This window comes from Miniopterus natalensis, chromosome 1, assembly GCF_054644295.1.
Source record: "Miniopterus natalensis isolate mMinNat1 chromosome 1, mMinNat1.hap1, whole genome shotgun sequence".
Taxonomy (NCBI): domain Eukaryota; kingdom Metazoa; phylum Chordata; class Mammalia; order Chiroptera; family Miniopteridae; genus Miniopterus; species Miniopterus natalensis.
Window position 1 is genome coordinate 33,873,080 of NC_142081.1, and position 25,675 is coordinate 33,898,754.

At 34.9% G+C, this 25,675-nt stretch overlaps 1 protein-coding gene across 5 annotated transcripts in view; it reads right to left on the reverse strand.

Annotated features, from left to right (window-relative positions):
* The window catches only part of KTN1 (kinectin 1), a 96,144-nt gene that overhangs the window by 48,573 nt on the left and 21,896 nt on the right, over positions 1–25,675 (reverse strand). For all 5 annotated transcript variants that reach the window (XM_087820287.1, XM_087820275.1, XM_087820281.1 and 2 more), the window contains exons 2-12: positions 24,823–25,375; positions 23,014–23,151; positions 21,494–21,664; positions 20,194–20,324; positions 14,750–14,866; positions 12,332–12,472; positions 8,654–8,760; positions 7,493–7,625; positions 6,041–6,128; positions 1,349–1,515; positions 853–921 (exon numbers count right to left, since the gene is read on the reverse strand). In XM_087820287.1, coding sequence (XP_087676413.1) covers positions 853–921; positions 1,349–1,515; positions 6,041–6,128; positions 7,493–7,625; positions 8,654–8,760; positions 12,332–12,472; positions 14,750–14,866; positions 20,194–20,324; positions 21,494–21,664; positions 23,014–23,151; positions 24,823–25,348 — 1,788 coding nt within the window. In that variant the 5' untranslated portion in view covers positions 25,349–25,375. The remainder of the gene's footprint in view (positions 1–852; positions 922–1,348; positions 1,516–6,040; positions 6,129–7,492; positions 7,626–8,653; positions 8,761–12,331; positions 12,473–14,749; positions 14,867–20,193; positions 20,325–21,493; positions 21,665–23,013; positions 23,152–24,822; positions 25,376–25,675) is intronic.

The following is a 25,675-nucleotide window of genomic DNA, read 5'->3' on the forward strand; positions in this document are numbered from 1 at the left end:
CACACAAACATCCTTTCCTACAGTATATAATTCTTCCCATTTTAGACTACAGTTTCTAAAAGAAAGCAATTGAAAAAAATGTTTGCTATCTCAAAGTTTTAGGACTTTAAATCTGCCTTAACCTTAAAAACAAGTTTTTTATGTTAAAACTACTTTTTATACAGAAAGGTAACTTCTATTCTAAGCTAATACTTTCTCTTCAAGCAATTTTTAGAATTTTAAAGTTGAAGAATTAAAACTCACAGTATGTATATTCTGGAAACAAGTGCTCAGAAGTTTTTACTCTCTTTCCTTATTGTTGTATCACTTATATTCTAAAGACTGTATCCACCTATCTACACAACATAAAAATGAGGCTAAAGAAAAACAGGTCTTGTAATAACACTTGCAAAACTTTGGAAGGTTTCCTCCCTCACTACACTGAAATATAAATCTTACAAGGATCTTTTGCATATATAATCTGAGAGTTATGGTTAGAATACTGCTACCACCTGAGGGCATATAAAATTTTGGCTAGTCAGTATCAGAGTACACTTCTAATACACAAATTACTATTCTTGACACCATTTGGCCAATTCCTCCTGTTTTGTGACAGAATTGTGGACATTTTTTCCTCCAATGGTAAAAACTCTCTAACCTACCTCTCAATTAGCTAGATTTGGATTTCTTATTGCTTTCCCACAGCACTATATATAATTATCAGAGTATTTCGTGCTCAGGATCATCAATGTTGATTCAATGACTAGTCTCCCAACTACTAATCCAGTACTCAGCATGCAACAAGCACTCAGATGATTAGTTACACAGCTAGGAAGCTATTAGTAATGATAAGCAATAAGAAAGCACCATTACCTGGGCTGCTATCTGGGAGTGGAATTGTTGAATTTGAGCTTTCAAAGCCTCATTCTGCTCCAAAATATCCTTTCATAAATAGCAACCAAAAAGGAGAGGGGGGAAAAGTGTGCTGTTAACAAATATACCAATGCATATGAACAAAAATGACTTATAGGTACATGTGTTTATCTTTAAAAGGGCCTTCTTAGATTCCAAAAGACATCATTTTAAAGCAACAATGATGAGGCATTCTTTTGGAGAGTTAATTTATAAGGTAGATATTAAGAATATGTTGTGTTATTTCTAATCTAATAGAAAAAGCCTAAGACCGTGGGTGAGGAAATCTTCAAGTACATATTCAAACACACCATACTGTGACAAATGCGCAAAGATTAAGTTTTAATTATTCATCACCACTCCAGAATTAGGACAAGGCAGACTATCTTCTCTCTTCTACACAGATACGTCCAAGGACTTCCCACCTTTATTTTTTAAAAGAGAGAAAACTAGATACCTGAAGTTGCATTTGCAGAGACTCTTCTTTGTTCACCCTTTTTTGCTCCAATTCCATTAACTGCATTAGTCTTTGTTCCAACTGCTGTTTTGATACCAATGTATCTGTAAGCTTACTATGCAGACTCTGTACTTCATTTTCTTTGGCCACAAATTTACTCTGTAAATCTGTAACACAGCATTGCATTTTTTCCTGGTTACTGATACTCATCTTTAGTGTAGACATTGTCTCCTCTAGAAAACTCTCCTTGAATCTCTCCTCTGCTCTCTCCTTCCTGCCTGCATATGGCTCCCCTGAACAATTTATGCTTACTTTTAATCACAGTAACTGCCACACGGTACTAATTTGTCTTCTCTCCCAGCTTTTTGAAATCACATATTACCTTTTCTGAATCAGAGCTGTGACCAAGGCTTGGTACACAGTTAATAAATGTGTTAACTGAATAGTAAATGATGTTTAAAACTGTTATACCCTTTTTTTTTCTATTTTATTGATTTTATTTTTTTTTTAGAGAGAGAGGGAGAGGCACATGGATGTGAAAGCAAAACATCGATAGGCTGTCTCCTGCATGCCCCCCTCTGGGGACTGAACACGCAACCCTGGCATGTGCCCTGACCTGACTGGCAATTGAACCAGTAACCTTTCTAGTGCATGGGATGATGCCCAAACAAGCCACACTGGCATTCTTGAAAGCATTCTTGAAAGCATTCTTTATTTCCCAAAGACACTGTAGTAAGTACTTTAGTAAGTTATTTAGTGAATTTCTTGTAAATTCCCTGTACTCTCCTACCTGGAAAGCAGAGAAAGAAGCTGAAAGCTGGCAAATGCCCTGGTATAAGATTAAGTAAAAAGTTTCTGTCTGCTTCTCTTCTAATAACTCCAAAACAGCAAAAGAAAAAAGAGAAACAAACACAAACTATACTTGATGCAATCAGAAGTAAATGTAACTCCAAATCACAAGAAATTAAGACAAAATGAATGAGAGATGATCGCTAACTTGGCAGAGACAAGAAAAGGGCAAGTGTTCCAGAAACCTAGAAAGGTTCAGGAATACTCGATACTGGCATTATGAGAGCTGCCTCCTGGCCCTGTAACACAACTCCAAAACAGAGAAGAGGGATGACAGGGGCAGAACACAGACCACTACCACCAAAGATAGGGAGGCAAATACAGAGAAGAAGAAATGTGTATATGTGTGTGTATTAGATATGTTTTAAGAAAAGTAAGATGTTTCTTCCATAAGGAGACACTAATATCAGAATGGAACACAATTCATAAAAGAGCTCCTAAATATTAAACATATAATGGTAATGTCCAGGTTTAGAACTCAAAAGAGCATAAGATTCCTTACCAGCAACAGTGTAAGTTAAATCTGTGGAAAAATTATTTTCAACCCAGAACTCTACATCTAGTCAAACTGCAAATCAAGCAAAAGCAGAAAGAATAAAATATTTTCAGATATACAAACAAATGTTTGTGAAGCCACTAAAACATCTGCTATTAAATGAGGGAGAAAAGCAAGAAAGATGGTGATGACACAGAACCCAGAAAACAGAATAGAGACAAAAGGGAGTCTCAGGAAGATAGCTATGGAGCAAACCTAAAAACTATTGAATACTCAAACAGGAAGACTGAGGACTCGAAAGGGACATCCCCAGGAAAAACTAATAGGGTCTCCATTATGTAGCATGTTGAGAGGCTAGGGGAGGCGGAGCATGTTAAAGGGAGTTTAACCATGGGTAAAAATTTAAAAGGTATAACAAAGATCAAGCAACTTAAAAACACATAAAGCAGCAATTAGCTCCAGAAAATTAAAACATTGTTCAAGAAAAGAATTGCAGTTTTATTATTTATCTTGGCTCAGCACTGAGTACACAGTGTCATAATGATATAAACAATGAATACTGACATGATCAAAAAGTATATATAACCATATCATAAGGACGAGGGGAAGGTGGGAGAAATGGTGTGACAGTATTAAACCCTCATTTCCTATAATAGAAAGTTAACTGATGCCTACACCAAGAGATAGCAATATAAATATAAATAATGTGCTTATTTAGAAATATAATACAATTGCAACCAAAATAAAATACCTAGGAATAAACTTAACAAAGGATGTGAAGGACCTATATACTGAAAACTACAAAGCATTATTAAAAGAGATTGAAAAACACACAATGAAATGGAAAGACATTCCGTGTTCATGAGTTGGAAGAATCAACATAGTGAAAATGGCCATATTACCAAAAGCAATCTACAGATCTAATGCAATCCCCATCAAAATCCTCATGTCATTTTTTAAAGAAAGCCTCTTCAATAAATGGTGCTGGGAAAATTGGAAAACCACATGCAAAAGAATGAAACTAGATTAATTTGTCCCCAGGTGCATAAATTAATTCAAAATGGATCAAAGACCTAAATATAAGATCTGAAACAATAACTTACATAGAAAAAAACATAGGTACTAAACTTATAGACTTTGGTCATAGAGAACATTTTATGAATTTGACCTCAAAGGCAAGGGAAGTAAAGACAAAAATAAATAGGACTGTATCAAACTAAAAAGCTTCTGCATAGCAAAAGAAACTGACTACAAAACAAAAAGGCAACCAACTGAATGGCAGATGTTATTTGCAAAACAGCTCAGACAAGGGGTTAATATCCAAAATATATAAAGAACTCATACAACTCAATATCAAACAAACAAACAATCCAATTTAAAAGTGAGCAGAAGACCTGAACAGATACCTCTCCGAAGAAAACATATAAACAGCCATCAGGTATATGAAAAGATGTTCAACTTCATTAGTTATCAGGGAAATACAAATCAAAACTACAATGAGCTATCACCCTCAAACCTGTTAGAATGGCTACTATTAACAAGACAGGTAATAACAAGTGCTGGAGAGGTTATGGAGAAAAAGGAACCTTCATCCACTGCTGGTAGGAATATAAACTGGTACAACCACTATGGAAAACAGTATGGAGGTTCCTCAAAGAATTAAGAATAGAGACACCATATGACCAAGCAATCCCTCTTCTGGGTATCTACCCAAACAACTCAAAAACTTTTATTTGCAAAGATATATGCACCCCTATGTTCATTGCAGCATTACTCATGGTGGCCAAGACATGGAGACAACCAAAGTGTCCTTCAATAGAGCACTAGAGAAAGAAGATACGGTACATATTTATTCTAAGGACTACTACTCAGCCATAAGAAAAGATGAAATGCTGCCATTTGCAACAGCATGGATGGACATTGAGAATACTATGCTAAGTGAACTAAGTCAGTCAAAAAAGCTAAGAACCATATTCCACTCACATGCGGTATATAAAACTGAAACTCAGAGAGACAGACAGACAACAGTATGGTGGTTACCAGAGGGAAGGAGGTGGGGAGGTAGTAAAGGGTAAAGGGGGCCAAGTATATGGTGGTGTAAGATGATCTGACTTTGGGTGGTGGGCACACATGCAATATATAGATCATGTATCATAGTAATGTACACTTAAAACCTATATGACCCTATTAACCAAGGTTATCCCAATAAATGTAATTTTTTAAAAAGCACTTTTCATTAAAAAATAATTTGTATTAACATAAAAAAGATATGACAGAAAATACTAAAAGCAAAAGTAACTGCTTCTGGTCAGAGTGAGGTTTTACAGTTTATAATTATATAGTTTGGAGTTATATATAGCTTATAGTTACAATTCTTTTGGCAAAATTCTTGTATGCTTTGTTGATTAAATATAAAATATTAATTTTAAAAATAAGCTAATGTATCTTAACATAAATATAAACTTTACATATAAAGAAAAAGGTCTTTAATATCTTGGGTATATTTAAATATTGAACCAAAGAAAAATACTGGGGAGAAGAAAAAAAATCAGAGGAAACCAAAGGTCTAAAGAGCCAAACTCTGCATGATCTACCTTATTGTTTAAAATTATATTTTATTAGCTCATCACCTCTTTCGTGGGACAAAGGGAGTAGTGAAGCTATAAATAACACACACAAGCTCCATGATCTCCAGATGTATTCATCAAATTAAGAATAAGTGGTGAAAGTATTTAAGTAGTAGGTAGTTTAAGTCAACTACTTGGAATTGCAATGCTCTTGTTTTTCTCTTCACAACATAGGAAGTGAGTCCTTCCTTAGAAATAAAAAATCAAATGAAGAGGTGATCAAGGAACCAAAAGGAATAAGTAACTACAGAAAAGAAACACATACAGCTAGGCTCCCATTACCCTATTATGGACTATAATTTTTCTGCAACTTAATGATTCAGACAAAGCTATTAAGAGTGTTGTTGTTTTTAAATCTTCACCTGAGGACATGCTAACTGATTTTAGAGAGGGGGAAAAGGGAAGAGAGAGAAACATCAATGTGAGAGAGAGAGACATCAATCAGTTGCCTTCCTGCACATGCCCTGACAAAATCGAATCCACAGCCTTTCAGTGTACAGGAAGACGCTCTAACCAGCTGAGCCACACCGGCCGGGCTAGAGTGCTTATTTTTAAAACCCTAAGAAATGTTAAAGAAATAAAGGTACTCTAAAAGTGTAAAAGCTATTTTTATTGAGCTATAACCAAAATGCCAAATTATAAGTTCTCCACATATGGAAAGGGGAGGCAATTTTACCCAGAATTATATACTATATTTACATGACTACCTCATCGCCTTACCTTGCTGTGCTGCTTCATGCTCCGCTGTTCTCTTCCTGATATAACTTTGGACTTCTTCCCGCCTTCTCTCAGCTTCTTGTAGTTGAACCTAGAGAATGGATAAATCAGCATAAACATAGGATTGCAATTTTTTTTTTTAATTATCCTCTACCTTTACTGTTGTACCATAAAACCGCTTATTCCAACAACTAATCTTCTACATTTTAATAAGATAGGCAGATATGCCTAGCCTGGTAATATGCATGGATATTACCAGCCATAGCCATTCTACTCCCAATATACAGAATTTACAGATTGGAAATTATTTCAAAACAATATTTGTGCTGGTGGATCAATATAGCTACTACTATGTATATATCTGATCCACTTAGCTATAATCTTTTTTCCATTAATCTTCCTTGAGCTGATAGGCTTTCAAAAGACAGGATGGTATCTTTATTGCTAAATTTCAGTAGGTACCTATAATTTATAATTTGAGGTATAGCACAACACTTTAATCTCTAGTGTCATTATCTACTTATCCATGTCTACAGAGAACAAACTTCCATATTTATAAATGCCAGCAGTAAATATATCAGCAAGACAAATATTAACTAAAAGAAAGAACAATTATATCAATCTCCCACAGGGATCCATCAAGAAAACAAAAATTACCCTATTTTCTACATTCAGTTTTCCCAAAGCCCTTTTAATCCCTGCTACTCTGAAACTAGTATCAAGGTATGATTGTATCAAATACCTAGGTAGGAAACTAATACAGTTAACTTACACAAATTCAACTACACACTCAACAAATACTCTCCCCAGTAAAAGGAAGAAAATACAATCCTACCCATCAGTCTACTCAACGTGCATATGCTATAAAGTGCAAGAGAAACAAATCTACTAATCTCTCAGACAGCCTCAGCAAACCCATGCATCTCTTCTCAGTATAAGCATTTCAACTTACCAAGTATCTAAAGAAAAATTCTGGTATCTAAGGAAACAGTGTATAATTTTTGTGTACTATGGCTCAAGTAAAAGCTACTGGAGCATTACTTGGTCTTGTGCTGATACAGGGGAAAATAATCTATTCTAATGCTGGAAGAAAAATAGGCTTTGCTGAACTTACTAAGAATTCAAGTTATGGATAAGTGATGTTGAAGGTAATTTTAACTACATGATTTTTGCCTTACACAGGTAGACCCTAACCTCCATATATAAGATGAAATTCAACTGGTTATACTTGTCAATCGGCTAATTTCATTTTTCATTATCTTCAAACAGTCTTTAACTTCAAACTTAAGCCTATATTCAAGTCTTACATTAGTACACACACGTCTATATAGGCAGAGCACTACAGGTCCCATTAAGCCTCAAACTACACATCTCAAACCTTTATATACATTTAAGTCATTGAATTGAATGTGTACATTAATTATGAAATGATAAATAAAGGTGGAAATATATCACCTTCAGCTGAGTAACTGCTTGCTCAGCATTCTTCTTTTGGACTTCCTCTTGTTGAAGCTTTCCTGTTTTCTCAGTCAGCTCATTCACCAATCTAGCATAATCCTGGCGCAGTTTATTTAGTTCAGCAGACTGCCTGAAAACAGTAACTCGATTAGGAACTTTCCATTATTATAAACCCATATAAAGAATAACAAAACATTTTATTTTTTTTCACCCTCACCCGAGGATACTTTTTCCATTGCTTTTCAGGGGGGACATCGATGTGAGAGAGATGCATCGACTAGTTGCCTCCTGCATGCAGGGATCGAGCCTGCAACTGAGGTATGTGCCCTTGGCCAGAACTGAACCCGGGACCCTTCAGTCCGCAGGCAGATGCTCTAACAACTGAGCCAAACTAGCTAGGGCCAAAATATATTTTATATTAGTGTTGCTGAGTCAGTAATTCCACTTACAGCCAACTGAAAAGGAAGGCTGTAAGTGACTACTAATAATAAAGTTGGTTGAGTGTAACCTGTGAATCATTCTGATGACAATTACACAAATTCTAAAATCACTACAATATAATCAAGAAAATGAATGACCACACTCATAAGCAGAATCAACAGTGTCGCCCTCAAACTAATGTTCTGAAAATCTATTAAAATCAGCCAGTTAGTGTTTAGTCTCTGTAAGCATGCTGCTAGTCTTCTCTAGTGCACTGTTTCTCAAAGTATAGCCCAGAGCCAACTATATAACTATCACAGGAATGTGTCTTAATATGTACATTCCTGGACTCCACCTCGGAACCACTGAATCATAAACTTTTAGGGATAGGACTCAAGGCTATGCTTCTTTAACTAACATGCCGAATGCTCTTCAGAATAATGAAATTTGAGAACTACTGATAAAGGGGATACATGGTTTAAAACTTATAAATTCAGTCTCATAAATTTTTAGACTATTCCACTGGTGGCACAGTATTTGTCTTGTAGCTCAGCTGAAGAAGTTCTTCACACAACAAGAGAATTGTTTTTGAAAATTAACTGATTTTATAAACAAATGTAAAAATCAAAAGTCTAACCTATCACAACCAAATATAATTTTGATGATTCAAGAAAATACTCTGCCATTCAATGAAAATACTCTGCCATTCAATTTTTAAAAAAGCATTTGGAAACATACTTGTTTTCTAGTTGGTTTGTAGTGTTGCTGACAGCATCTCTCAGTATGCCATTTTCCTGCTTCAAGTGAGCTATCTCTGCTTCCATCTGCTCACGAACTTGCTGGAACTAAAATTATTTTACAAACATAAGACTTAGAAAACAATGACTGCCAAAGGTAACTTTTAAAAGACACTTTATTATGATGAGAATGTAAGAAGCATCAAGAATGAAGTTTGCACCATCCTTAAATATAAACAAATTTAAAAGATGAATTACATTTTGATAGTGATGAATGCAAAGCAAATACCAGCTGTCACAGAAATTCAAGAATGCAAGTAGATGCTAGCTGTTATCATATCTGAAATGCAAAATAAATGCAGAGATGCTGTTTCAGAACTAAAAATGATTCAGTACCTTTTTCCTACCCAATAGACTTATATAGAATTAAGGCTCTCTTGATCCTGTCAAGTTTATGTACACAATATTTTTAAAAGATTTTAGTAATCAAGTTTTAAAGTTGAAAATATGTTCAATACATTTATATTAAATTACAAACTGAGTCATAACCAAATAGATGGCAAATTCATTACACAAAAATCTACTTGCTAAAATATTCTGGCCTCTAATTTTTTACTTCAGAATTATAGAATCAAAAGACAAAGAACAATGAATCTTCTATCTCCTCCATAAGGATTATAACTTACTTTAACATGTGAAATAATCTTAATAATTTTTCATAAACCTATTCAATTAAGAGAAATTAAAGTGTATGTTTCTACTTTTCAAAGAACTTATCATCATATGGAATCTAAATATCATGGCCTCTAAAGCAGTCAAGTAAAAAAAAAAAAGATGAATCACTTCAACACCTTTCACCCTCAATAAAATGATGCTACAAGTACCTAGCTAATTTTCAAATGAACAGTAAGTAGAAATTAAGAAGAAAATATCACTTGAGGCTGGAAAAATCAGTTCTTCCATAATCTGATTTATGGAAAACAAAATTTCAAAGGGTTGGGGGCTGGGAAGATGAAGGATTGGACCAAATGAAAGCACAGAGGCAGCAGTGGATGGGGGGAAAATCTGACAACAGTCATTCACTTCTTTCATACCATTAGTGCAATTCCATGAAAAACATCTGAACTTTGAAGAATAATTTAAAATTTTTCAGCAAACTAGCAATGTGATCAAAATAGTATTTTACAAACACAAATCTGGTACAAATCATATGTTAGCATGGAAATGAGAGACCTATTAAGAAGGTGCTATATGTTAGTACCATTAGTGTAGGTAACTAGTTATTAATAAAAGGAGCGAAAGGAGTCAGACACTGAGAAGCCTAATCTACCAGGGAGCTAAGTCAGACAATAAACCTGCTTCACTAGGAAGTTGCAGCATTCACAGGCTCCCCAGGGGATCGCAGCTTTGCCCGCCAAAGAGATTAACACACCCTCCTTGCCCCGGGTGGGGAGAAAGGACAGGCTTTCTAATCTCCCCAGGGTACAATCAGTCCACTCTCCCAGACTAAGGGGGGAAGGAATAAAACAAGAAAAAAGAAATTCCTATGTTGGGCACATGCCCAGTAGAAGCCAAGATGGTGCAATGGAAGGTCCTTCCACTTTCAGGCATGCACAGGAACCAAGATGGAGACCATAAAGGGAAGGAGCTGCCTAACCTGGGAAAAGGATCAGATTGGATAAGAGACACAGAACCCTGCAAGAACTGAAAAATGGATCTGTTAGGGGGAGGATCCAGCACCAACCAGGGAAGGACTGGGAAAATGGTTAGTTTGAAAGAGCACCTGGTCCTTCCCAAATGCGAGATAATATAATCCAAGCTTAAAGGCAATCTCTCACATCCCATAACATGCAGTCAATCATGTGCTCGTGCATTCTCTCTCCACAGCAGCCATGCAGGCCTAGCAGCCACCTGTAGGCAACCTGCCGACACAGACTCCCAAATGCAGCTCCAAGCGGGAGCTAGGTAAATCAACACAGCGCGAGACAGAGCGCAACCATGAATAGAGGCTGTGCTAGCTGGACTAAATTCTGACATGGACTAAACCAATGGCAGAGAATTTCTGGACATTGGCTATTTTCCTGGGTTTGATGAAGACAAAAGGGTGAATTTTTTCCACAGGGGGACGGATAGAGATGAGACACCAGGAATCTGGGGCAGCCTTCTACTTCTATCCCAACAAACCTTACCACTACATCTCATCCTCCCATGCATGGGTCTCCTGAAATGCTTTTCTTGTGACTCTGTGAAAGGACCCCATTTGCACAGGCAACAGTATGAAATAACAAACCAAGGTAATGTCTAAGAATTAAATACAAGAGTAACAAGAAATAAAGTATCTTTAAGATTTCAGAATAAATTATAGACTTGGCAAGGGAGAGAAAAAGTCAAAGGGTTGAAGAGTAATAATAATAATGCCTCAAAATATTGGAAAGTAAAAATAACCTGATCAAAAGCAAGAGTATGATTTTAGACATATGTTAAATTTGACATGACGGTAAGAGCTTCCAAACTGAAGTATCATCCAGCAATGGAAATAATTTCAAAACATTACTGGTTCAGAAAGTTCAATTGGGGGAGTATCATAAGTCCACTTGACAAGCAGACCCCAACCATGTTCTCCAAAAGCCTATTTATTAGTAATAAAGATGGTATTTAAATCTCGAAAGAAAGAAAACAAACAAAAATCAGTGAGCCAGATCTAACTGGAATAATGAAAATGGATGATACAGAGAAAAGACAGACAATAAGAACTGAACCTTCTTAAATGCTAGAAGACAAGTGAAAGTAAAAACATGAGACAGAACCAAAACTGTAGGAGTTATCATTTCTTCTTCTCTCCTCCACTCTCCAACCAAACTCCATCTACTAATTCTTTCTGAGTCACTCAAACTCATCATCTCATTGTCAACATCTGATTTAAGGCCTTTGTTCTTTTGGATTCCTGCAAAAGTTTTCCAAAGGGTCTATCATCTGTTCCATCCTCCACAATGCTGCCAGAGTAATAATTTAAAATACTAATATAACCACACTGCTGGGTTGCTTAAATTTCACTGGCTCCCCAGTCTTCAGTTATACAAAGGCCCTTTAAGACAGGACCTCTATTTACTTCTCTAGATCTTCTCTTACATTCCAGCCCTGACTCCCAAATACCATAAGTCTTACATTTTTACAAATTGTTCTCTCTAGACAATCTGTATCAGAAACACTTTGAGTACACTAATTAAAAAGCTCAATCGTAGGCCCCAAAATAGACCCAATGAACCATCATCTCTAGGGATGTGACTAAGGAATCACTCCAAATAAAAACATCTTATACCCAGTGCCCATTCCTTCACTCTTACCTGACCATGCCTAATTGTTTCAAAAGATTCAGCATAGTCTGCATATCATTTCTAACAAGTCTTCCTTATCGTTCCCTCTCTTCCCCACCCCCTATCTCCATTGTTCGAAAGCACCCAAAGCTTACACTGCTATTGTAATGGAGTATTTACTTGTCAGCTTCCAGCCCCCCACCTCATCCCCACCTAGAAAAGTTGTTCACCTAAAGAGGCAGCCAGTTTAACTAGCCATTTTACCATGGCCCAGCACAGGGCCTTGCACATATTTAGGCACTTAAAAGTTTGCTAATTAAACGAATGCAAATATTTCATTTTGTTTTCAAAGAATGAAGACATACCTTCATCTGCATCTGTTGAGTCTCCTGATAACTGACATGCATTTTATTTTGAAATACATTATGTTCCTTTTCTAATGTTCCAATCCGATCTTTCATCCTTGCTATGACCACATTACTTCTTTCTTTCTCTGTCATCATTTCCTAGGAGATAAACCAGAAAAAAAAATTATGAAGAACATATTATTTAAAAAATATAAAAGGCTATAATAAGAAAACATTTTTAAGATCAGCAAAAATGATGTCAGTAAAATAATCATGAATTCTGACATAAGTACTTAAAAAGCAAGGTAAAAGGTTTAAAAAAATATATTGTCTTCTGCATCTTCTCTTTACACCAATTCCCTTCATAAACACTGCTGTTCCGTTTACTCTTATTTCAAATGCACTTTATGGTCTAAGAGTTGAACCTGGAATAAATCCTACCTTCTGAATAAGAACATTTTAAAAGTCAAACAGTTGCCTTGGCCAGGTAGCTCAGCTGGTCAGAGCATCGTCCTGATACACCAAGGTTGTGGGTTCAATCCCCGGTCAGGGCACACACAAGGAGAACCAATGAATGTATAAATGGGTAAAACAACAAATATTTCTCTCACCTTTACTCTCTCTCAAATCAATGAATAAGTTTTTAAAAAAAATTTTAAAAAGCAAACCAGTTCATTCTCTGTAATTTGTAGGTACTAGCTCTCTTTTAGGGTTAAAAAAAAAAAAAAGCCTGAAGAAAATAGCATAGAATGGAAGTCTGGAATAAGGGAAAAGTAAAAATCAGAAAGCAAAGGTTTATAATCTTCCCAAGTCAAATCTTAAAAGGGTGACTTCATTTTGTGTTGCAAATATTATTAACTTCTAGAACAAATATTAATTATCAAAGTAAAAGAAAGCCAAGCAACTTTAAAGTTATCTGCAGGTATAATCAGCCCATGCCTCTGCTATAAGAAACTGAACAAAATTTAAGATTTTTATGTAATTTACGGTTGCCCATTAAGAGTTAATTCATTTACATTAGGAAATTGTTATGTACTGCACTTAGGAAAAAGTATATACATCTTAAGTGTACAGCTCACTGAATTACCAAAAAGTAGTTACCTTTAAAAAATTTTTAAATACAGTCACAAAAATATAACATAAAACTATACTTAAATTTCTAGTCTTAAGGAAATGTTTATTTTAGTAACAACTTTGATTAATCTTAATCTGACAAAGTTTCCCAATGACTTATGTTTATTTACTTCAAATTAATATAAAGAATTTTATATTCAAGTGAGGTCAATCTCATAATGTGATGAAGTAGCTACGTGAGTGATGCAGAAATAAACCTCATTTATTCTACTGTATTTAATTCCTAAAAGGAGAAACAGTATTTCAGGAGGAATGAGACTACATTTTCTATAAATTTTCAATTATGTTCAGTCTACACAAGTTTTTTTGAGATTTAATTGACATAGAACATTATATTAGTTTCAGGTATACAACACAGTGATTTGTTACTTATATCTATTGAAAAATAATCACCACAATAAGTCTAGTTAACATCAATACCACACAGTTAGAAATTTTTTTTCTTGTGATGAGAACTTTTAAGATTTACTTTCCCAGAATCTTTCAAACACACAATACAGTATTATTAACTATAGTCACCATGCTGTACCTTACATCTGGAAGTTTGTATCGTTTGACACGATTTTTACATGATTTTGTAAAGGTCTTTCTTTATCTCTCAGTAAAATTTCCAGGGCTTGAAGAACTTCAATGATTAAAAGTCATACATATTTATCACAAAACCCTTCATAAATTACCTATGTAATAATTTTAATTTACCCTATAAACTGGATTTAAACAAAATCAAACTGAGTTTTGTGCTTCTATAGAGAATAATTCTATGTCAGAGCCAACTGAACAATGTTCCAAATGCTTCTGTTATTCTGAAATTTGTATAAGTACTGTTATTTTAAATTCATAATTCAACTAAAGGCTATAAATAACACAAAAGAGTAAGACCCCACACAAACTCTAAAAGAAAATGACTTTTACTGGGTATCACTTTTTTACACAAATAATTAACTCAGGAATTGTGGACAATTTCTAAAATCCTTCATTGCTTCTGATTCAAAAAGTATATCTTTTAGCCCTGGCTGGTGTGGCTCAGTTGGTTGAGACGTGATCCCATACACTAAAACGTGGTGGGTTCAATTTCCAGTCAGGGCACATACCCGGGTTACAGGTTTGAATCTGGTCACCTGAAGAAACCTCTCTGTGCAAGAGGCAACTGATTGATGTTTCTCACATTGATCACTGATGTTTCTCTCTCTCTCTCTCTCTCACTCTCCCTTTCTCTAAAATAAAAGAAATAAAAAATAAAAATAGCCTTTGCTTTAAAAAAAAAAAAAAAAGTATATCCTTTAAATAAAAGAATGTCTTCACCTGTGTTAACTGCTTACACCGATCCTTCATAGCAGCAGCATCTTCCTTCACAGCAGCAAGTAATTTGTCTTTTTCTTGAAGCTGATGTACAAGTACAGTCAATTCTCCTTTACTTGACTGCAATTGAGAAATCAACACAGTATTAGTAATAGTTAATACAGGCTAATGAAAATTATGAAAACCAAGTATCTACTTTCAAGTATTCTTAGACCAATGCAGAGTTCACTGAGACATATAAAGGAGAGTGACTGTCAGTAAAACATCATTCAGAAAAGTCATTGTACATTATATATTCCGATGCATATAACAGGATACATATTAATCAAAAAACAGATTTTACAAAGAATTATAGTTCTTCCACTTTTAAACCCTGAGTCAAGATAGCCATCTCCCCCTTATCCTCCTAAAATATCAAAACAACAGTATGAAACCAAAATGCAAAATGAACCAAAATGAAAGTCATCTGTAATGTCAAAGCACTATGTCAGGAAAGACTGCCAAAAGTAGTGGAAATCAAACACAAATGTTCAACAACCCTGTCAGAATATACCCAAAACTACAGAGGTGCCATGGGTGCTTAGTTCTCTGAAGTTAACAGGCATATCCTGAGAAGTAAAACCAACAACCCCCACTTGACATCAGGAACAAGGCAAAGATAGGAAATAGGAATTTTCTTGGAAGGTCTCAAGAAGCAGAATAAATAAAAAATGAAGAAGAAATCATACAGATAAACTTTACTCAGAGAGAGCAGCTACAGTGAGGTAGAGTCGAGGGAGATTCTCTAGTGAAATTCTTTATAGTGAAACTTTTATCTGGGAAGAAGGAAAGGCTAAAAGAACTCAATTACACACACAGCCAAATGAGAACACCAGTTAGCCTTGGTTGCCACTCCCTGGTGGTCTAGTGGTTAGGAGTCAGAGCTCTCACCAGTTAGCCTTGGTCTTTCATTATCAATCTCCAGGCACAGAGATGATCCAAGAGTGTTCGAACACCCCTCAATGGTAGAGGAGTATTGATCAAAAAGAAATAAAACAGGGTCTATACAAGATACAAGAAAAAAGGAAAGGAAAATAATAGAAAAAAACAAATGGCAAGTGAAGAAAAATCACCAGAAAAAGATTGTCAAAGAGTAGACAAAAATTGCAATTAAAAAATATCACCATGATTTTTATTTTTTTTTAATTTTTATTTTTTTTAACATATCTTTATTGATTTCAGATAGAGGAAAGGAGAGGGAGAGAGATAGAAACACCAATGATGAGAGAGTCATTGATCGAGCCCACAAATCAGGCATGTGCCCTGACCGGGAATCGAACCCCGATCGCCTAGATCCTAGGTCAACGCTCAACTGCTGAGCCACGCCCGGCCGGGCTCACCATGATTTTTAAAAATCTACTACAATGGTCATTTCTGGGAAAACAAGAGCAAAGAACAGAGCTCAAAGAAAGAGCTCAGAGAAAGACATAAATGAGATAAAATATGAATGAGATAAAATATGAGATGGCAAAACTCAAAGCAGAAGTAAAAGTAACACCATCTCAGAAATATCATCCAAATAGAAGCAACAAACAGAAAAAGACACACTGCTAAAAATACAGTAAGAGACATAGAGTACAGGGTGAAGTAAATCAAAAGCAGCAGAAATAAACCAAAAGGTTTATTTTTTTAGGACTGAAATATGAAAGATAAAGATGCAGACAAAGAAGATCCAACATATGCTTAATTGATACCCATTGTTTCAATTACTTAAGGGACTAAATCTCATTGTTGAAAAATGTCCAGATATGTTATAGTAAAATTATTGCTAGACTTCAAAGGAGCTGAATCCCTAGATGTTTGTACAGTAGGGTGGACACTGGAAAGGTCTAATAAATAATAAACACTTGGTTGATTGACCAAAGGATGTTTTTATTCTGAGTGTAGTTTGATAGAAATACAGGAAAATGATGCAAAATTCAGGCTGGTCTGAGACATCTATCCAGCAATATGAATGTAGAGAATAGTAACGGAAATATGAACATTTCTCAAGGAAAGAAAGTGACATCCAGAAACATTATACCCCACCAAATTTTCATTCAAGTATAAAGATGACAAAGAAGCATTTAACTTGCCAGAATTTGGGAAATATAGTTTCCATGAGCCCTTCTTGAAGAAATTCCAGGAAAAACAACTTCAGCCAACCAAGAGATGAATACAGAAGCTATGGCAAAAGAACTGGTATCAAGCTTTGAACCCACCATTAAACTGTAGAATTAAGACTAAAACAAACATGAAAATTATAGTCACAAAACAAACATTAAATATTAAAAGTATCTGAAAAACAAATGCTATAATTAACAAAAGCTAAAAAAGGAGAAGGTAGGAAAAAAAAAACTTAAGCAGACTTCCTTTTATTATATAGCATGGTGCCAAAACAGTTAATTATTTAAAGCTGAAAAATAACATAATTGAGGCAAGTGTATTTAAAGGCCAACACTAACAAATTAATAATCTATCAACGAAAATGATCAAATAAATCTTTAAAACTTTCTTATGGTACATTAACAATTAACATTTTTTGAGCAATTACTGTATGCTAGGAACTCTAAGTGCCTACTACATATTATCTCATTTAATTCTCAAAATCTCATTATCATTCCCATTTCAGAGATGGGAAAACTGAGGCACTAAGGTTAAGTAACTTATCTAAGGCCACAAAGCTTAATGTGGCAGAGCCCAGACTTGAGTGCAGGAAATGTGACTCCAGAGCCCAGGATTTTAACCTCCACTCTAAATATAAAGCACAAGTACCTTGCAACTTAAACACAAGTCATGTGCGCCCACATACACAACATAACACCTTCTCTCTTACTATGCAACCCTCTAGCGTTTACTCTATTTCCCCCTTCCCAACTAAGCTTATTACTGTCATCTCTCATTCATCAATTATACTCTAGTACTCCAAAGAAACTGTTTCCAATAAGGATATCAAATCTAATTTTTCCATCCTTATCCTCCTTGATCTCCCTAAAGCATGTCACTGTTGACTTTCCTCCCCAAACCCCTGAACTTTCAACCCTCCCTAAGCATCTGTGATTCCAGTCTCCTGGTATTTCTCCTTCTGCCTTGTAGCGTCTTTCCTTGACCTTTAAATGTTAATGTTTCTCAGGGTTCATTCTTTAACTTTCTTTTATCACTCTTTGTGTCCTCTCTGGTCTAATATACATCCACCATATGATTGGTGACAGTAGATTACTTGCCTAAATCACTCCCATGGCAATCTCTTTTTAACTCCAGAGAAATACACATGTATTCAATTGTGAAATGATTATATCCATTTAAATGATCCAAAGGATACCTAAAACAACTTCCTAAAATTTTTCATATCTACTCTCTCTTCCTCTGCAAGTGTTCACAAACACTATTGTCACCACAATCTATCCAGTTACTCAAAGCAAAACAAGCATTCATTCTAGACTCTTCTTTAGCTACCATATGTAATTAGTCAGTCCTCTAACTTCTCTATCTATATCCTATGCCTAGGCAGGTGCTTCTGTACTTATCTTCCCCCTTTCTTTCAAGTGGTCTTTCTTAGATTAGGGATTCATTTACATCTGGAACCTTGAAATCTATTAAAAGGTCTGACCAAGACTCAGTTTCTCTGACAGAAAAAGGGAGGGATTAAACGTACGTAGTCTTTCCCAGATACAGTGGACCTATAGGCACTGAGTCCCTTCCGATCACAATAGAACCACTCCATGAGAAACCCAGACCAAGAAGATTTTAGTCTCAAACTCAACATTCCAAGGACAGGGGGAAAATGTAGTTTTTAAAATACTTTACTGCAAAACGCTATCTTTAGCAGTCCCCATATACTCCTTGGCATGCCTAAAATACCTATCAAAGGGAGTCTGATTTCCCACCTACTTACTAGAGTTCATTTTTATTGTCTAAATGACTATTTTTTTTATATACTTACCCAATTAAAGTACATCAAATGACAAATTCTTCAATTAAGAATGTCAAGAGTATTCTTTGCAACAGAATAATCTGATTTTGTGTCCAAAGTCGCACAGACTTATCACACTTACTCTGATTACCCTCAGACATCTTGTTTACTCTAGGCCACTGCTGGTACCACATGAAGACAGCCAACAAGCATACTACATTGTAAAATGCCATAGATTTATAAAACACGTTGTCAATAGATACTTAAAATAAGAACAGACCTATAATGCTAAGATAAATGTTATGACAAAAAGTCCAGATAGTTATGAGAAACAGGAGCAGGGAGAACTATTCAGACTGGAAATTCCAATTACCTTTACATGAGAAAAGAATATTTAAGTGGAGACTTGGAAGAGGAATTAGCCCAGAGGAGAAATTGGGGGGTTGGGGAAGTGGGATGCTGCGACAGTCCAAAGAGAAAAAAAGGCTTGGTATGCTCTAGAGGAACCGGAAAAGACCCAGAATGGGTAAAAAGTGGTGAGAGGATGGGGGAAATGCCATGAAATAAGGTTATACAGAGAGCTAGGCAAAGACCTGCTAAGGAATTTGGATTATATTCTAAGTGCAAAGAGAAAGGCACCAAAGAGTTTTTTAAGCAATAATTTAACCTGATTGACCTCTTAAAGGTCACCTTGCAGTTGTATGGAAAAAATATATTAGAGATTAGAAGGCTAACAGGGAAAGCAGAAACATCACCTAGGAGACTACTGAAGGTAATCAGGTAATGGCCTGGAAGCAGCAGGGAGGGGGCAGAAGGTTGCTGGGGGGGGGGGAGGGGGGTTAGAAGAACAATTAAAGCCACCAACTAATAATGACTACCAGACAGCATGTCATCTTACGTTACACAAGTAACACTTGAAAACTTGTCACCTTTCTCAGTATGACATAGTACACAAAATATAGTGAGCAAGACCCATGAGAAATTAAATATTAACTCCGCAGATTTTGTTTTTGTGTTTTTACAAATTTTAGTTATAGGAATGATTCTACTATCCAAATCATTTATTTTACAGGGGTAATATTATACACAAACACAGAGAACAACAACAGATTCCCAGGTTCTTTGAATGGTGCCACCTTCAGTCACAAAAATATTCCATATACGCTGTCCAGAAATCACCGAATCTTGCTCTCAATACTTCCAATTAGAGAATAGTGAGGTACAACTTAGGCAAGAGCCAAAAGACTAAAGCAAGATAAATCATCTTACTTATGAGCAATCTGCTTTTGTCAAAACATCAAATGACTCAGACACCTGACTAAACTAGTTAAGTGTATTGATTAGTATAGGTATATGAAATAACTTCTAAGGGCATTCTAGAACTTTTAAATGTGACCATAAGCTTTGGGGTATGAACAATGGAAGCCGATGATAATTTACTGCTCTAGCAGAAGTCTTGCTTGGTGAACTTTTAATCACTGCTTCCATATATGCCCATAACCAAAAATATGCTTACCTTCTTTAAAGCATCCTGTATCACACCAGACTTCTCCTTTAGCATGTCTACAACACAAAGGGCTTCATCTTCAGAAAATACCATAGTTTTCAAGGACAGAAGAAAATCTTTAAATTTCATTTCAGCATTTTCTAAAAATCAAAAACAAAACATAACAAACTTGGCATTTAAAAGACACAATAACTTGAACAAAGTAAGCATCAAGAATTCTTAACCCAGAAAATCAATAACCAAGACAAAACAGACTTACACTGCAGGTCAAACAAAAATAAATACTCCAGTTAAGAGAGAGAAAAGACGTTTATTATCTTTAATGTAATATGAAATAATTACATTAACTGAAAATTTGCTCAAAATGTCCAATACTAAAGTGCCAATACGCCCTCACTTTAAAAACAAAAAATCATTCAAGTCTCTAGTATGTGATAGTATCTATACTAGATATGTTCACAAATATTCTCACTTAACCTTAATACTTGTGACATATAAACCAAATTTTACAGATGAGAAAATAAGCTCAAAGATATTAAAAAGGAAATCTGATTTTTCAAAGATCAAATACATAAAAGCAATGACGATATTTTTAAAAATCCACGCATCAGACATCTGACTCACCCACCGCAATTCTTCGAGTGCTCTCACATTAGGCATCAACTTACTCTTCCTAAAAGCATTTGCCACCCATTAGACCCAAAAAAGCCCAGGGCTTTTAATATTTCAGCTACATTATAAGTTTAAAAAGGCATTGTGTACTTGTGTGGGAATAATGGGTATGTGAGAACTCTCTGTATTTTTCCACTCAAGTTTGCTGTGAACCTAAAACTGCTCTAAAAAAATTAGTCTATTAAGAGATTAACCAAAGAACTTATATACATATACACATAACCCATGGACACATACAATAATGAGATGAAGGCCTGGGGGGGGGAAGGGAAGGGGGGAAGGGGAACAATTGTAATACTATCAACAATAAAGATAAATTTAAAATAATAATAATAATAATAATAATAATGATTAAAAAAAGGCAATTGTGAATGAGCATAGAAATCTTGCAGAAGACAATCATAGAAGGGAAAAGATCACCAGACACCAAAATAGCTGTGAGACCTTGTCAGTGTTCAGCTCGACAAAACTGAGAAGGCTTGACTACAAAACTACCAATAAATCCTTTACTACAGTATTCTATTAGTTTTTGCAATTCACTGTTTCTATGAGAAAATGTGCTCAACTCCATAAGAAATCAAAAAAAATTTTTTTTTTTTTTTTTCACTAAAATAGATTGCCACATTCTGTATGTTACCTTTGTCAGTTTCCATCCTCAGTTTTTTAGCCCCCATTTTCTGGATTCCTTCTACTTGGTCAGGTTTAATCAGATCAATAACCTCTCTCTTATCCACCATAGAACTTGAGTCCGCATTATCCATCAAAGGAATATAAGTAGTTGCATGAATAAGGGGTTCATCTACCAAGACTGCAATTTAAATTGTACAAAACTATTACTCAGTATTTTTTATAACAGTAATTAAATAACACACAAGCACTTTTAAGTTTAATGATACAGTTATTTTCAAATATCTAATACTATCTAAATTTGGCTTTAAATTCCTATTTTATCATTGAAGGAGTCAAAACACAGTACCAGTTCAGTATTATTTCATAGTACAGCGAGCATTTAATCATCTAAAAATTTTCAGCATAACTCTCCTTGCTAATAGTATCTGAAATTTTCTTCTTATACTTCCTTTACATTTTAGTTAGTTCTCGTTTTTCTCCTGTTTTAAGTAAAAATCCATTCACATTTAATTACTACTCAAGAAAAACTTAATTTTTCTTTATGTTGGTCCTTTACTGAATGCAACTGATAATTTTTAATTGAGTTCCTTCACTTGCTACGTGCAAAAATCAGTCATTGTTCCTTGCAGATATCTTCTCACTTCTAATAGTTATGCCTCTAATTTCTGTGGCACATCTTACTACACTGGTTAAAACGTCCAGAACAACACTAAAAGTGGAAGAAGGAAGCCTCCTTATTTTGTATCTAATTTTAATGGGAAGAACTGTAAGAGTATGAGCATTAAAGTCTATGTAGAAATCTCTCTATATTCCTACCTTTTTGAAAAAACTTCTGGGCATGCATAGTTGTTTTATTTAAAACATATTATTTAGTGTTATCAAATATTTTTGTGTAATATTTTTCTATACCTGATTGCCTGATATGCTGTAATTCTAATGCAAATAATAAAATTTCATTTTTTCCTTTTCCAATTTTACTATTTTGTAGCACTACTTGATAACAGCCCATTAATATTTGAAAATCACTGTTTAAACTACATAAATTTCATACTGAAGTTTCTCCTGGATAATTCTGAATGTATAAAAATTGCACCACCACTTTTAATTGGATGCTTCCCATATAAACATGCAAATTACATTCAGGAAATAATTGGGAATGTAAAGTAATGACAGATCAAGCTAATATCCTCAAGCATAATCCTTAAGTGATATTAAAAAGTGTAACTATTTCAGGAATACATTTCTTCTATAGAGTTTGTATGCTACTTACATTATTTTCAAAACTTAGTTAAGGAGATTTATATTTAAATTTCAAATACTTCATCATCACAAACTTATAACCTGCCCATCTGTCAAAGTACTACAAAGCCACAAGGCTAAAGAGAAATCTGGACTTGCATTAGTATTAAAGCTATTGATAGCATACATTCAGCTGGAAATTATAAAGTATATGAGGTCTCTAGGGTCCTTATCATAGTGTACTTCTCTAAAATTAGCATTCATAAAATACATATCTACACATTTCACCATTTTCTGTCTTCTGCTTCTTTGAAGAAACTTTCTTCTTCCCTGATCCACTTTCTTGTTTAGTCTCTTGGTGGAAGGGTAATGATTCTTGCTTTTTTGAAGGTGCCATAAGAGTTTCCACCTTTTTATCCTGATCATCTTTATTAAAAATAAATGAAAATAATGGCATCAGAAAAGATAACAATTATTAATAAAGAATTCCCAGAATGCTTTACCACCCAAATTTTAAGCTCTGATATATAACTTTCACTAGTAACTTGTCATTGTAGCTTTCTGACTCTGCTACACCTGTTCTTTAACTTCATCAAGAATTCTAGTACTTGCTCCTTCTTTTATATCCCATTTTTCAGCCATTCCTAATCTACCATTTCTTCTGTGACTACTATAGCTCAGTCCCTCAACTTAACTTTGGAATGATAACCTCTTAACCAGTCTGTCTGTCAAATACTGCCCCATGTAATGTGTACTCCCAAGTTCTGCCACAGATATCATTCTAAAAGATAAATCTGACCATGCAAACTAACCTGCTTGAAAATCTTCAACAATGGCTAAACTATAGCATCACATCTCCTTAGCACTATATAGAAAAGCCATCATGATCTAACCACTGCGTATCTTTTTAGCTTTGTTTCCTACCACTCTCTACACATCATATTTCATGGTTCAACAATACACTGCACTTTTTTTTTTGTTTTGTTAATTCTCACCCAAGGATATTTTTTCCACTGATTTTAGACAGAGTGGACAGGGGGGAGCATCAATGTGAGAGAGACACATCAACTGGCTGCTTCCCCACACACCCTGACCGGGGCTGGGGAATCAAACCTGCAACCCAGGTATGTACCCTCGACAGCAAATTGAACCTGTGACCCTTCCGTGCCCAGGTGGATGCTCTAAGCACTGAGTCACACCTGCCAGGGCAATACGCTGTATTCTTATATCTTTGTGCCTTTACACGTGATATTCTGCCAATATGGGATGAGACTCCACTATTTTCTTGGTGACATGATTCACTGTGAAAGACCCAGCTTAGGTACTCCCTCCTCTGTAAAGATTTTTGCCCCTTGTCCCCAATAAGTAGTAGTTGTTTAGGCCTCTGTACTTCTATACTTTACACATCTCTTACTGGCTTACGTGTCCTTCTCCCCTCTTCTTGTAATACCCTATTCCCATCCCTTCCCAGACACCCAAATAAACTAGCTAGTATTTACTCAACCTTTTAATTTGTCATTATACGAGCTAATTGGCCAATTTAGAAGTCCTACACTGGTTTAGATATACATAGATTATACAAAACTTTTTCTTTTATAATATTTATGTTTGTGTCTACAGCTAGCATGTGAATACCTTGAAAATGCACTATTCATCTCTGTATAATTCCTACCATAAAACAGATGTCTACTAAATGTTTGTAAAATCAATCAAGAGTGATTATCTTTTCATCTTTAATTCTTATCACACTAATTAGAAAGTACTGTTTGAAATAAATGTAAAAGTTTCTAATTGCTGGTACTTAGAGGTCCCTACTGGTGTTAGTAAAACAGTTTGACTTTATATATTCCTATTAAAAGTCTTTCCAATATTTGTAAAATTAAGTTTAATTTTAAATGCTGTTTTATGATCAATACTAGTTATTTCTATCAGCAATTAATGTTAATGAAAGCAAACACATAGTAAAAAGGATAATGATTTTTGTTTCAGACTCAGCATTTAACATTTGTGTACACATCTAATAAGTATCTCAATTTCAAGCTCTAAAATTATTAAAATAAATACAATCATCCAATAAAGTTAAATAGATTATAATACCGCTTCCATTTTTAGACTTCTTCTGCCCTGGTTTCTTCTTTGAGGCAGTTGCTTCAGAAGGGGGGGTGGGCTGTTTAGTAACTGGGACAGGTTCTACTTTTTTGCTTGGAATCTTTGATACATCACTTTCTTTGGTGACCTGCTCTTCTAGTGCAGGTTTGTGTTTCTTCTCCTTCTTTTTTCTTTCTCTAACACTACTAGAAGTTTCAACCACATTCAGTGGAACAGGTACTAGTTGCTCATCTTCTACAGCCAAGGCATCAGATAATTTAAAGTCCTGGGGTACATTCTCAGAATCGGATTCATGGAGGTTCCCATTCTGGATTTCTTTCTTTTTATTCTTTTTCTTTTCTGCCTTCTTTTTATCTGTTTTAGTAGGAATAAGCTTTTGTTCTCTTTTCTGTTTTGCAAGAACTTCATCATATAATGTTTCTTTCATGAAAAGCCAGAAGAAGAGAAAAATTGCTGTAATAACTACTGAAGGAATAAGAACAATAAAATACGTTGACTCATAAAACTCCATCATGCTTTTGTTAATGTGACCCTATAAAACCTAAATGGGAAAGAAAAAAAATTTAGTCAGTCTTATAAAAATTAAACATACAAAACCTCTGTTCTTTCAAGTGTTATTTCAGATCTAACGTGATCTATAAATCTAACCAAGTTAATTGTTTAAATCATGTACTTGGTTACTTTGCCAACTATAATTCAAATACACTATGAAAGAAAAATGTGTGGTAATTAGAAAGAGTGTTACACATCCTTCCATTTTTCAATCATATGAAAAGATCCTAATAGAAGGAAAAAAACTTAAAACATCCATTTTTCCCCTAAATATCCACTTCTGAGACTT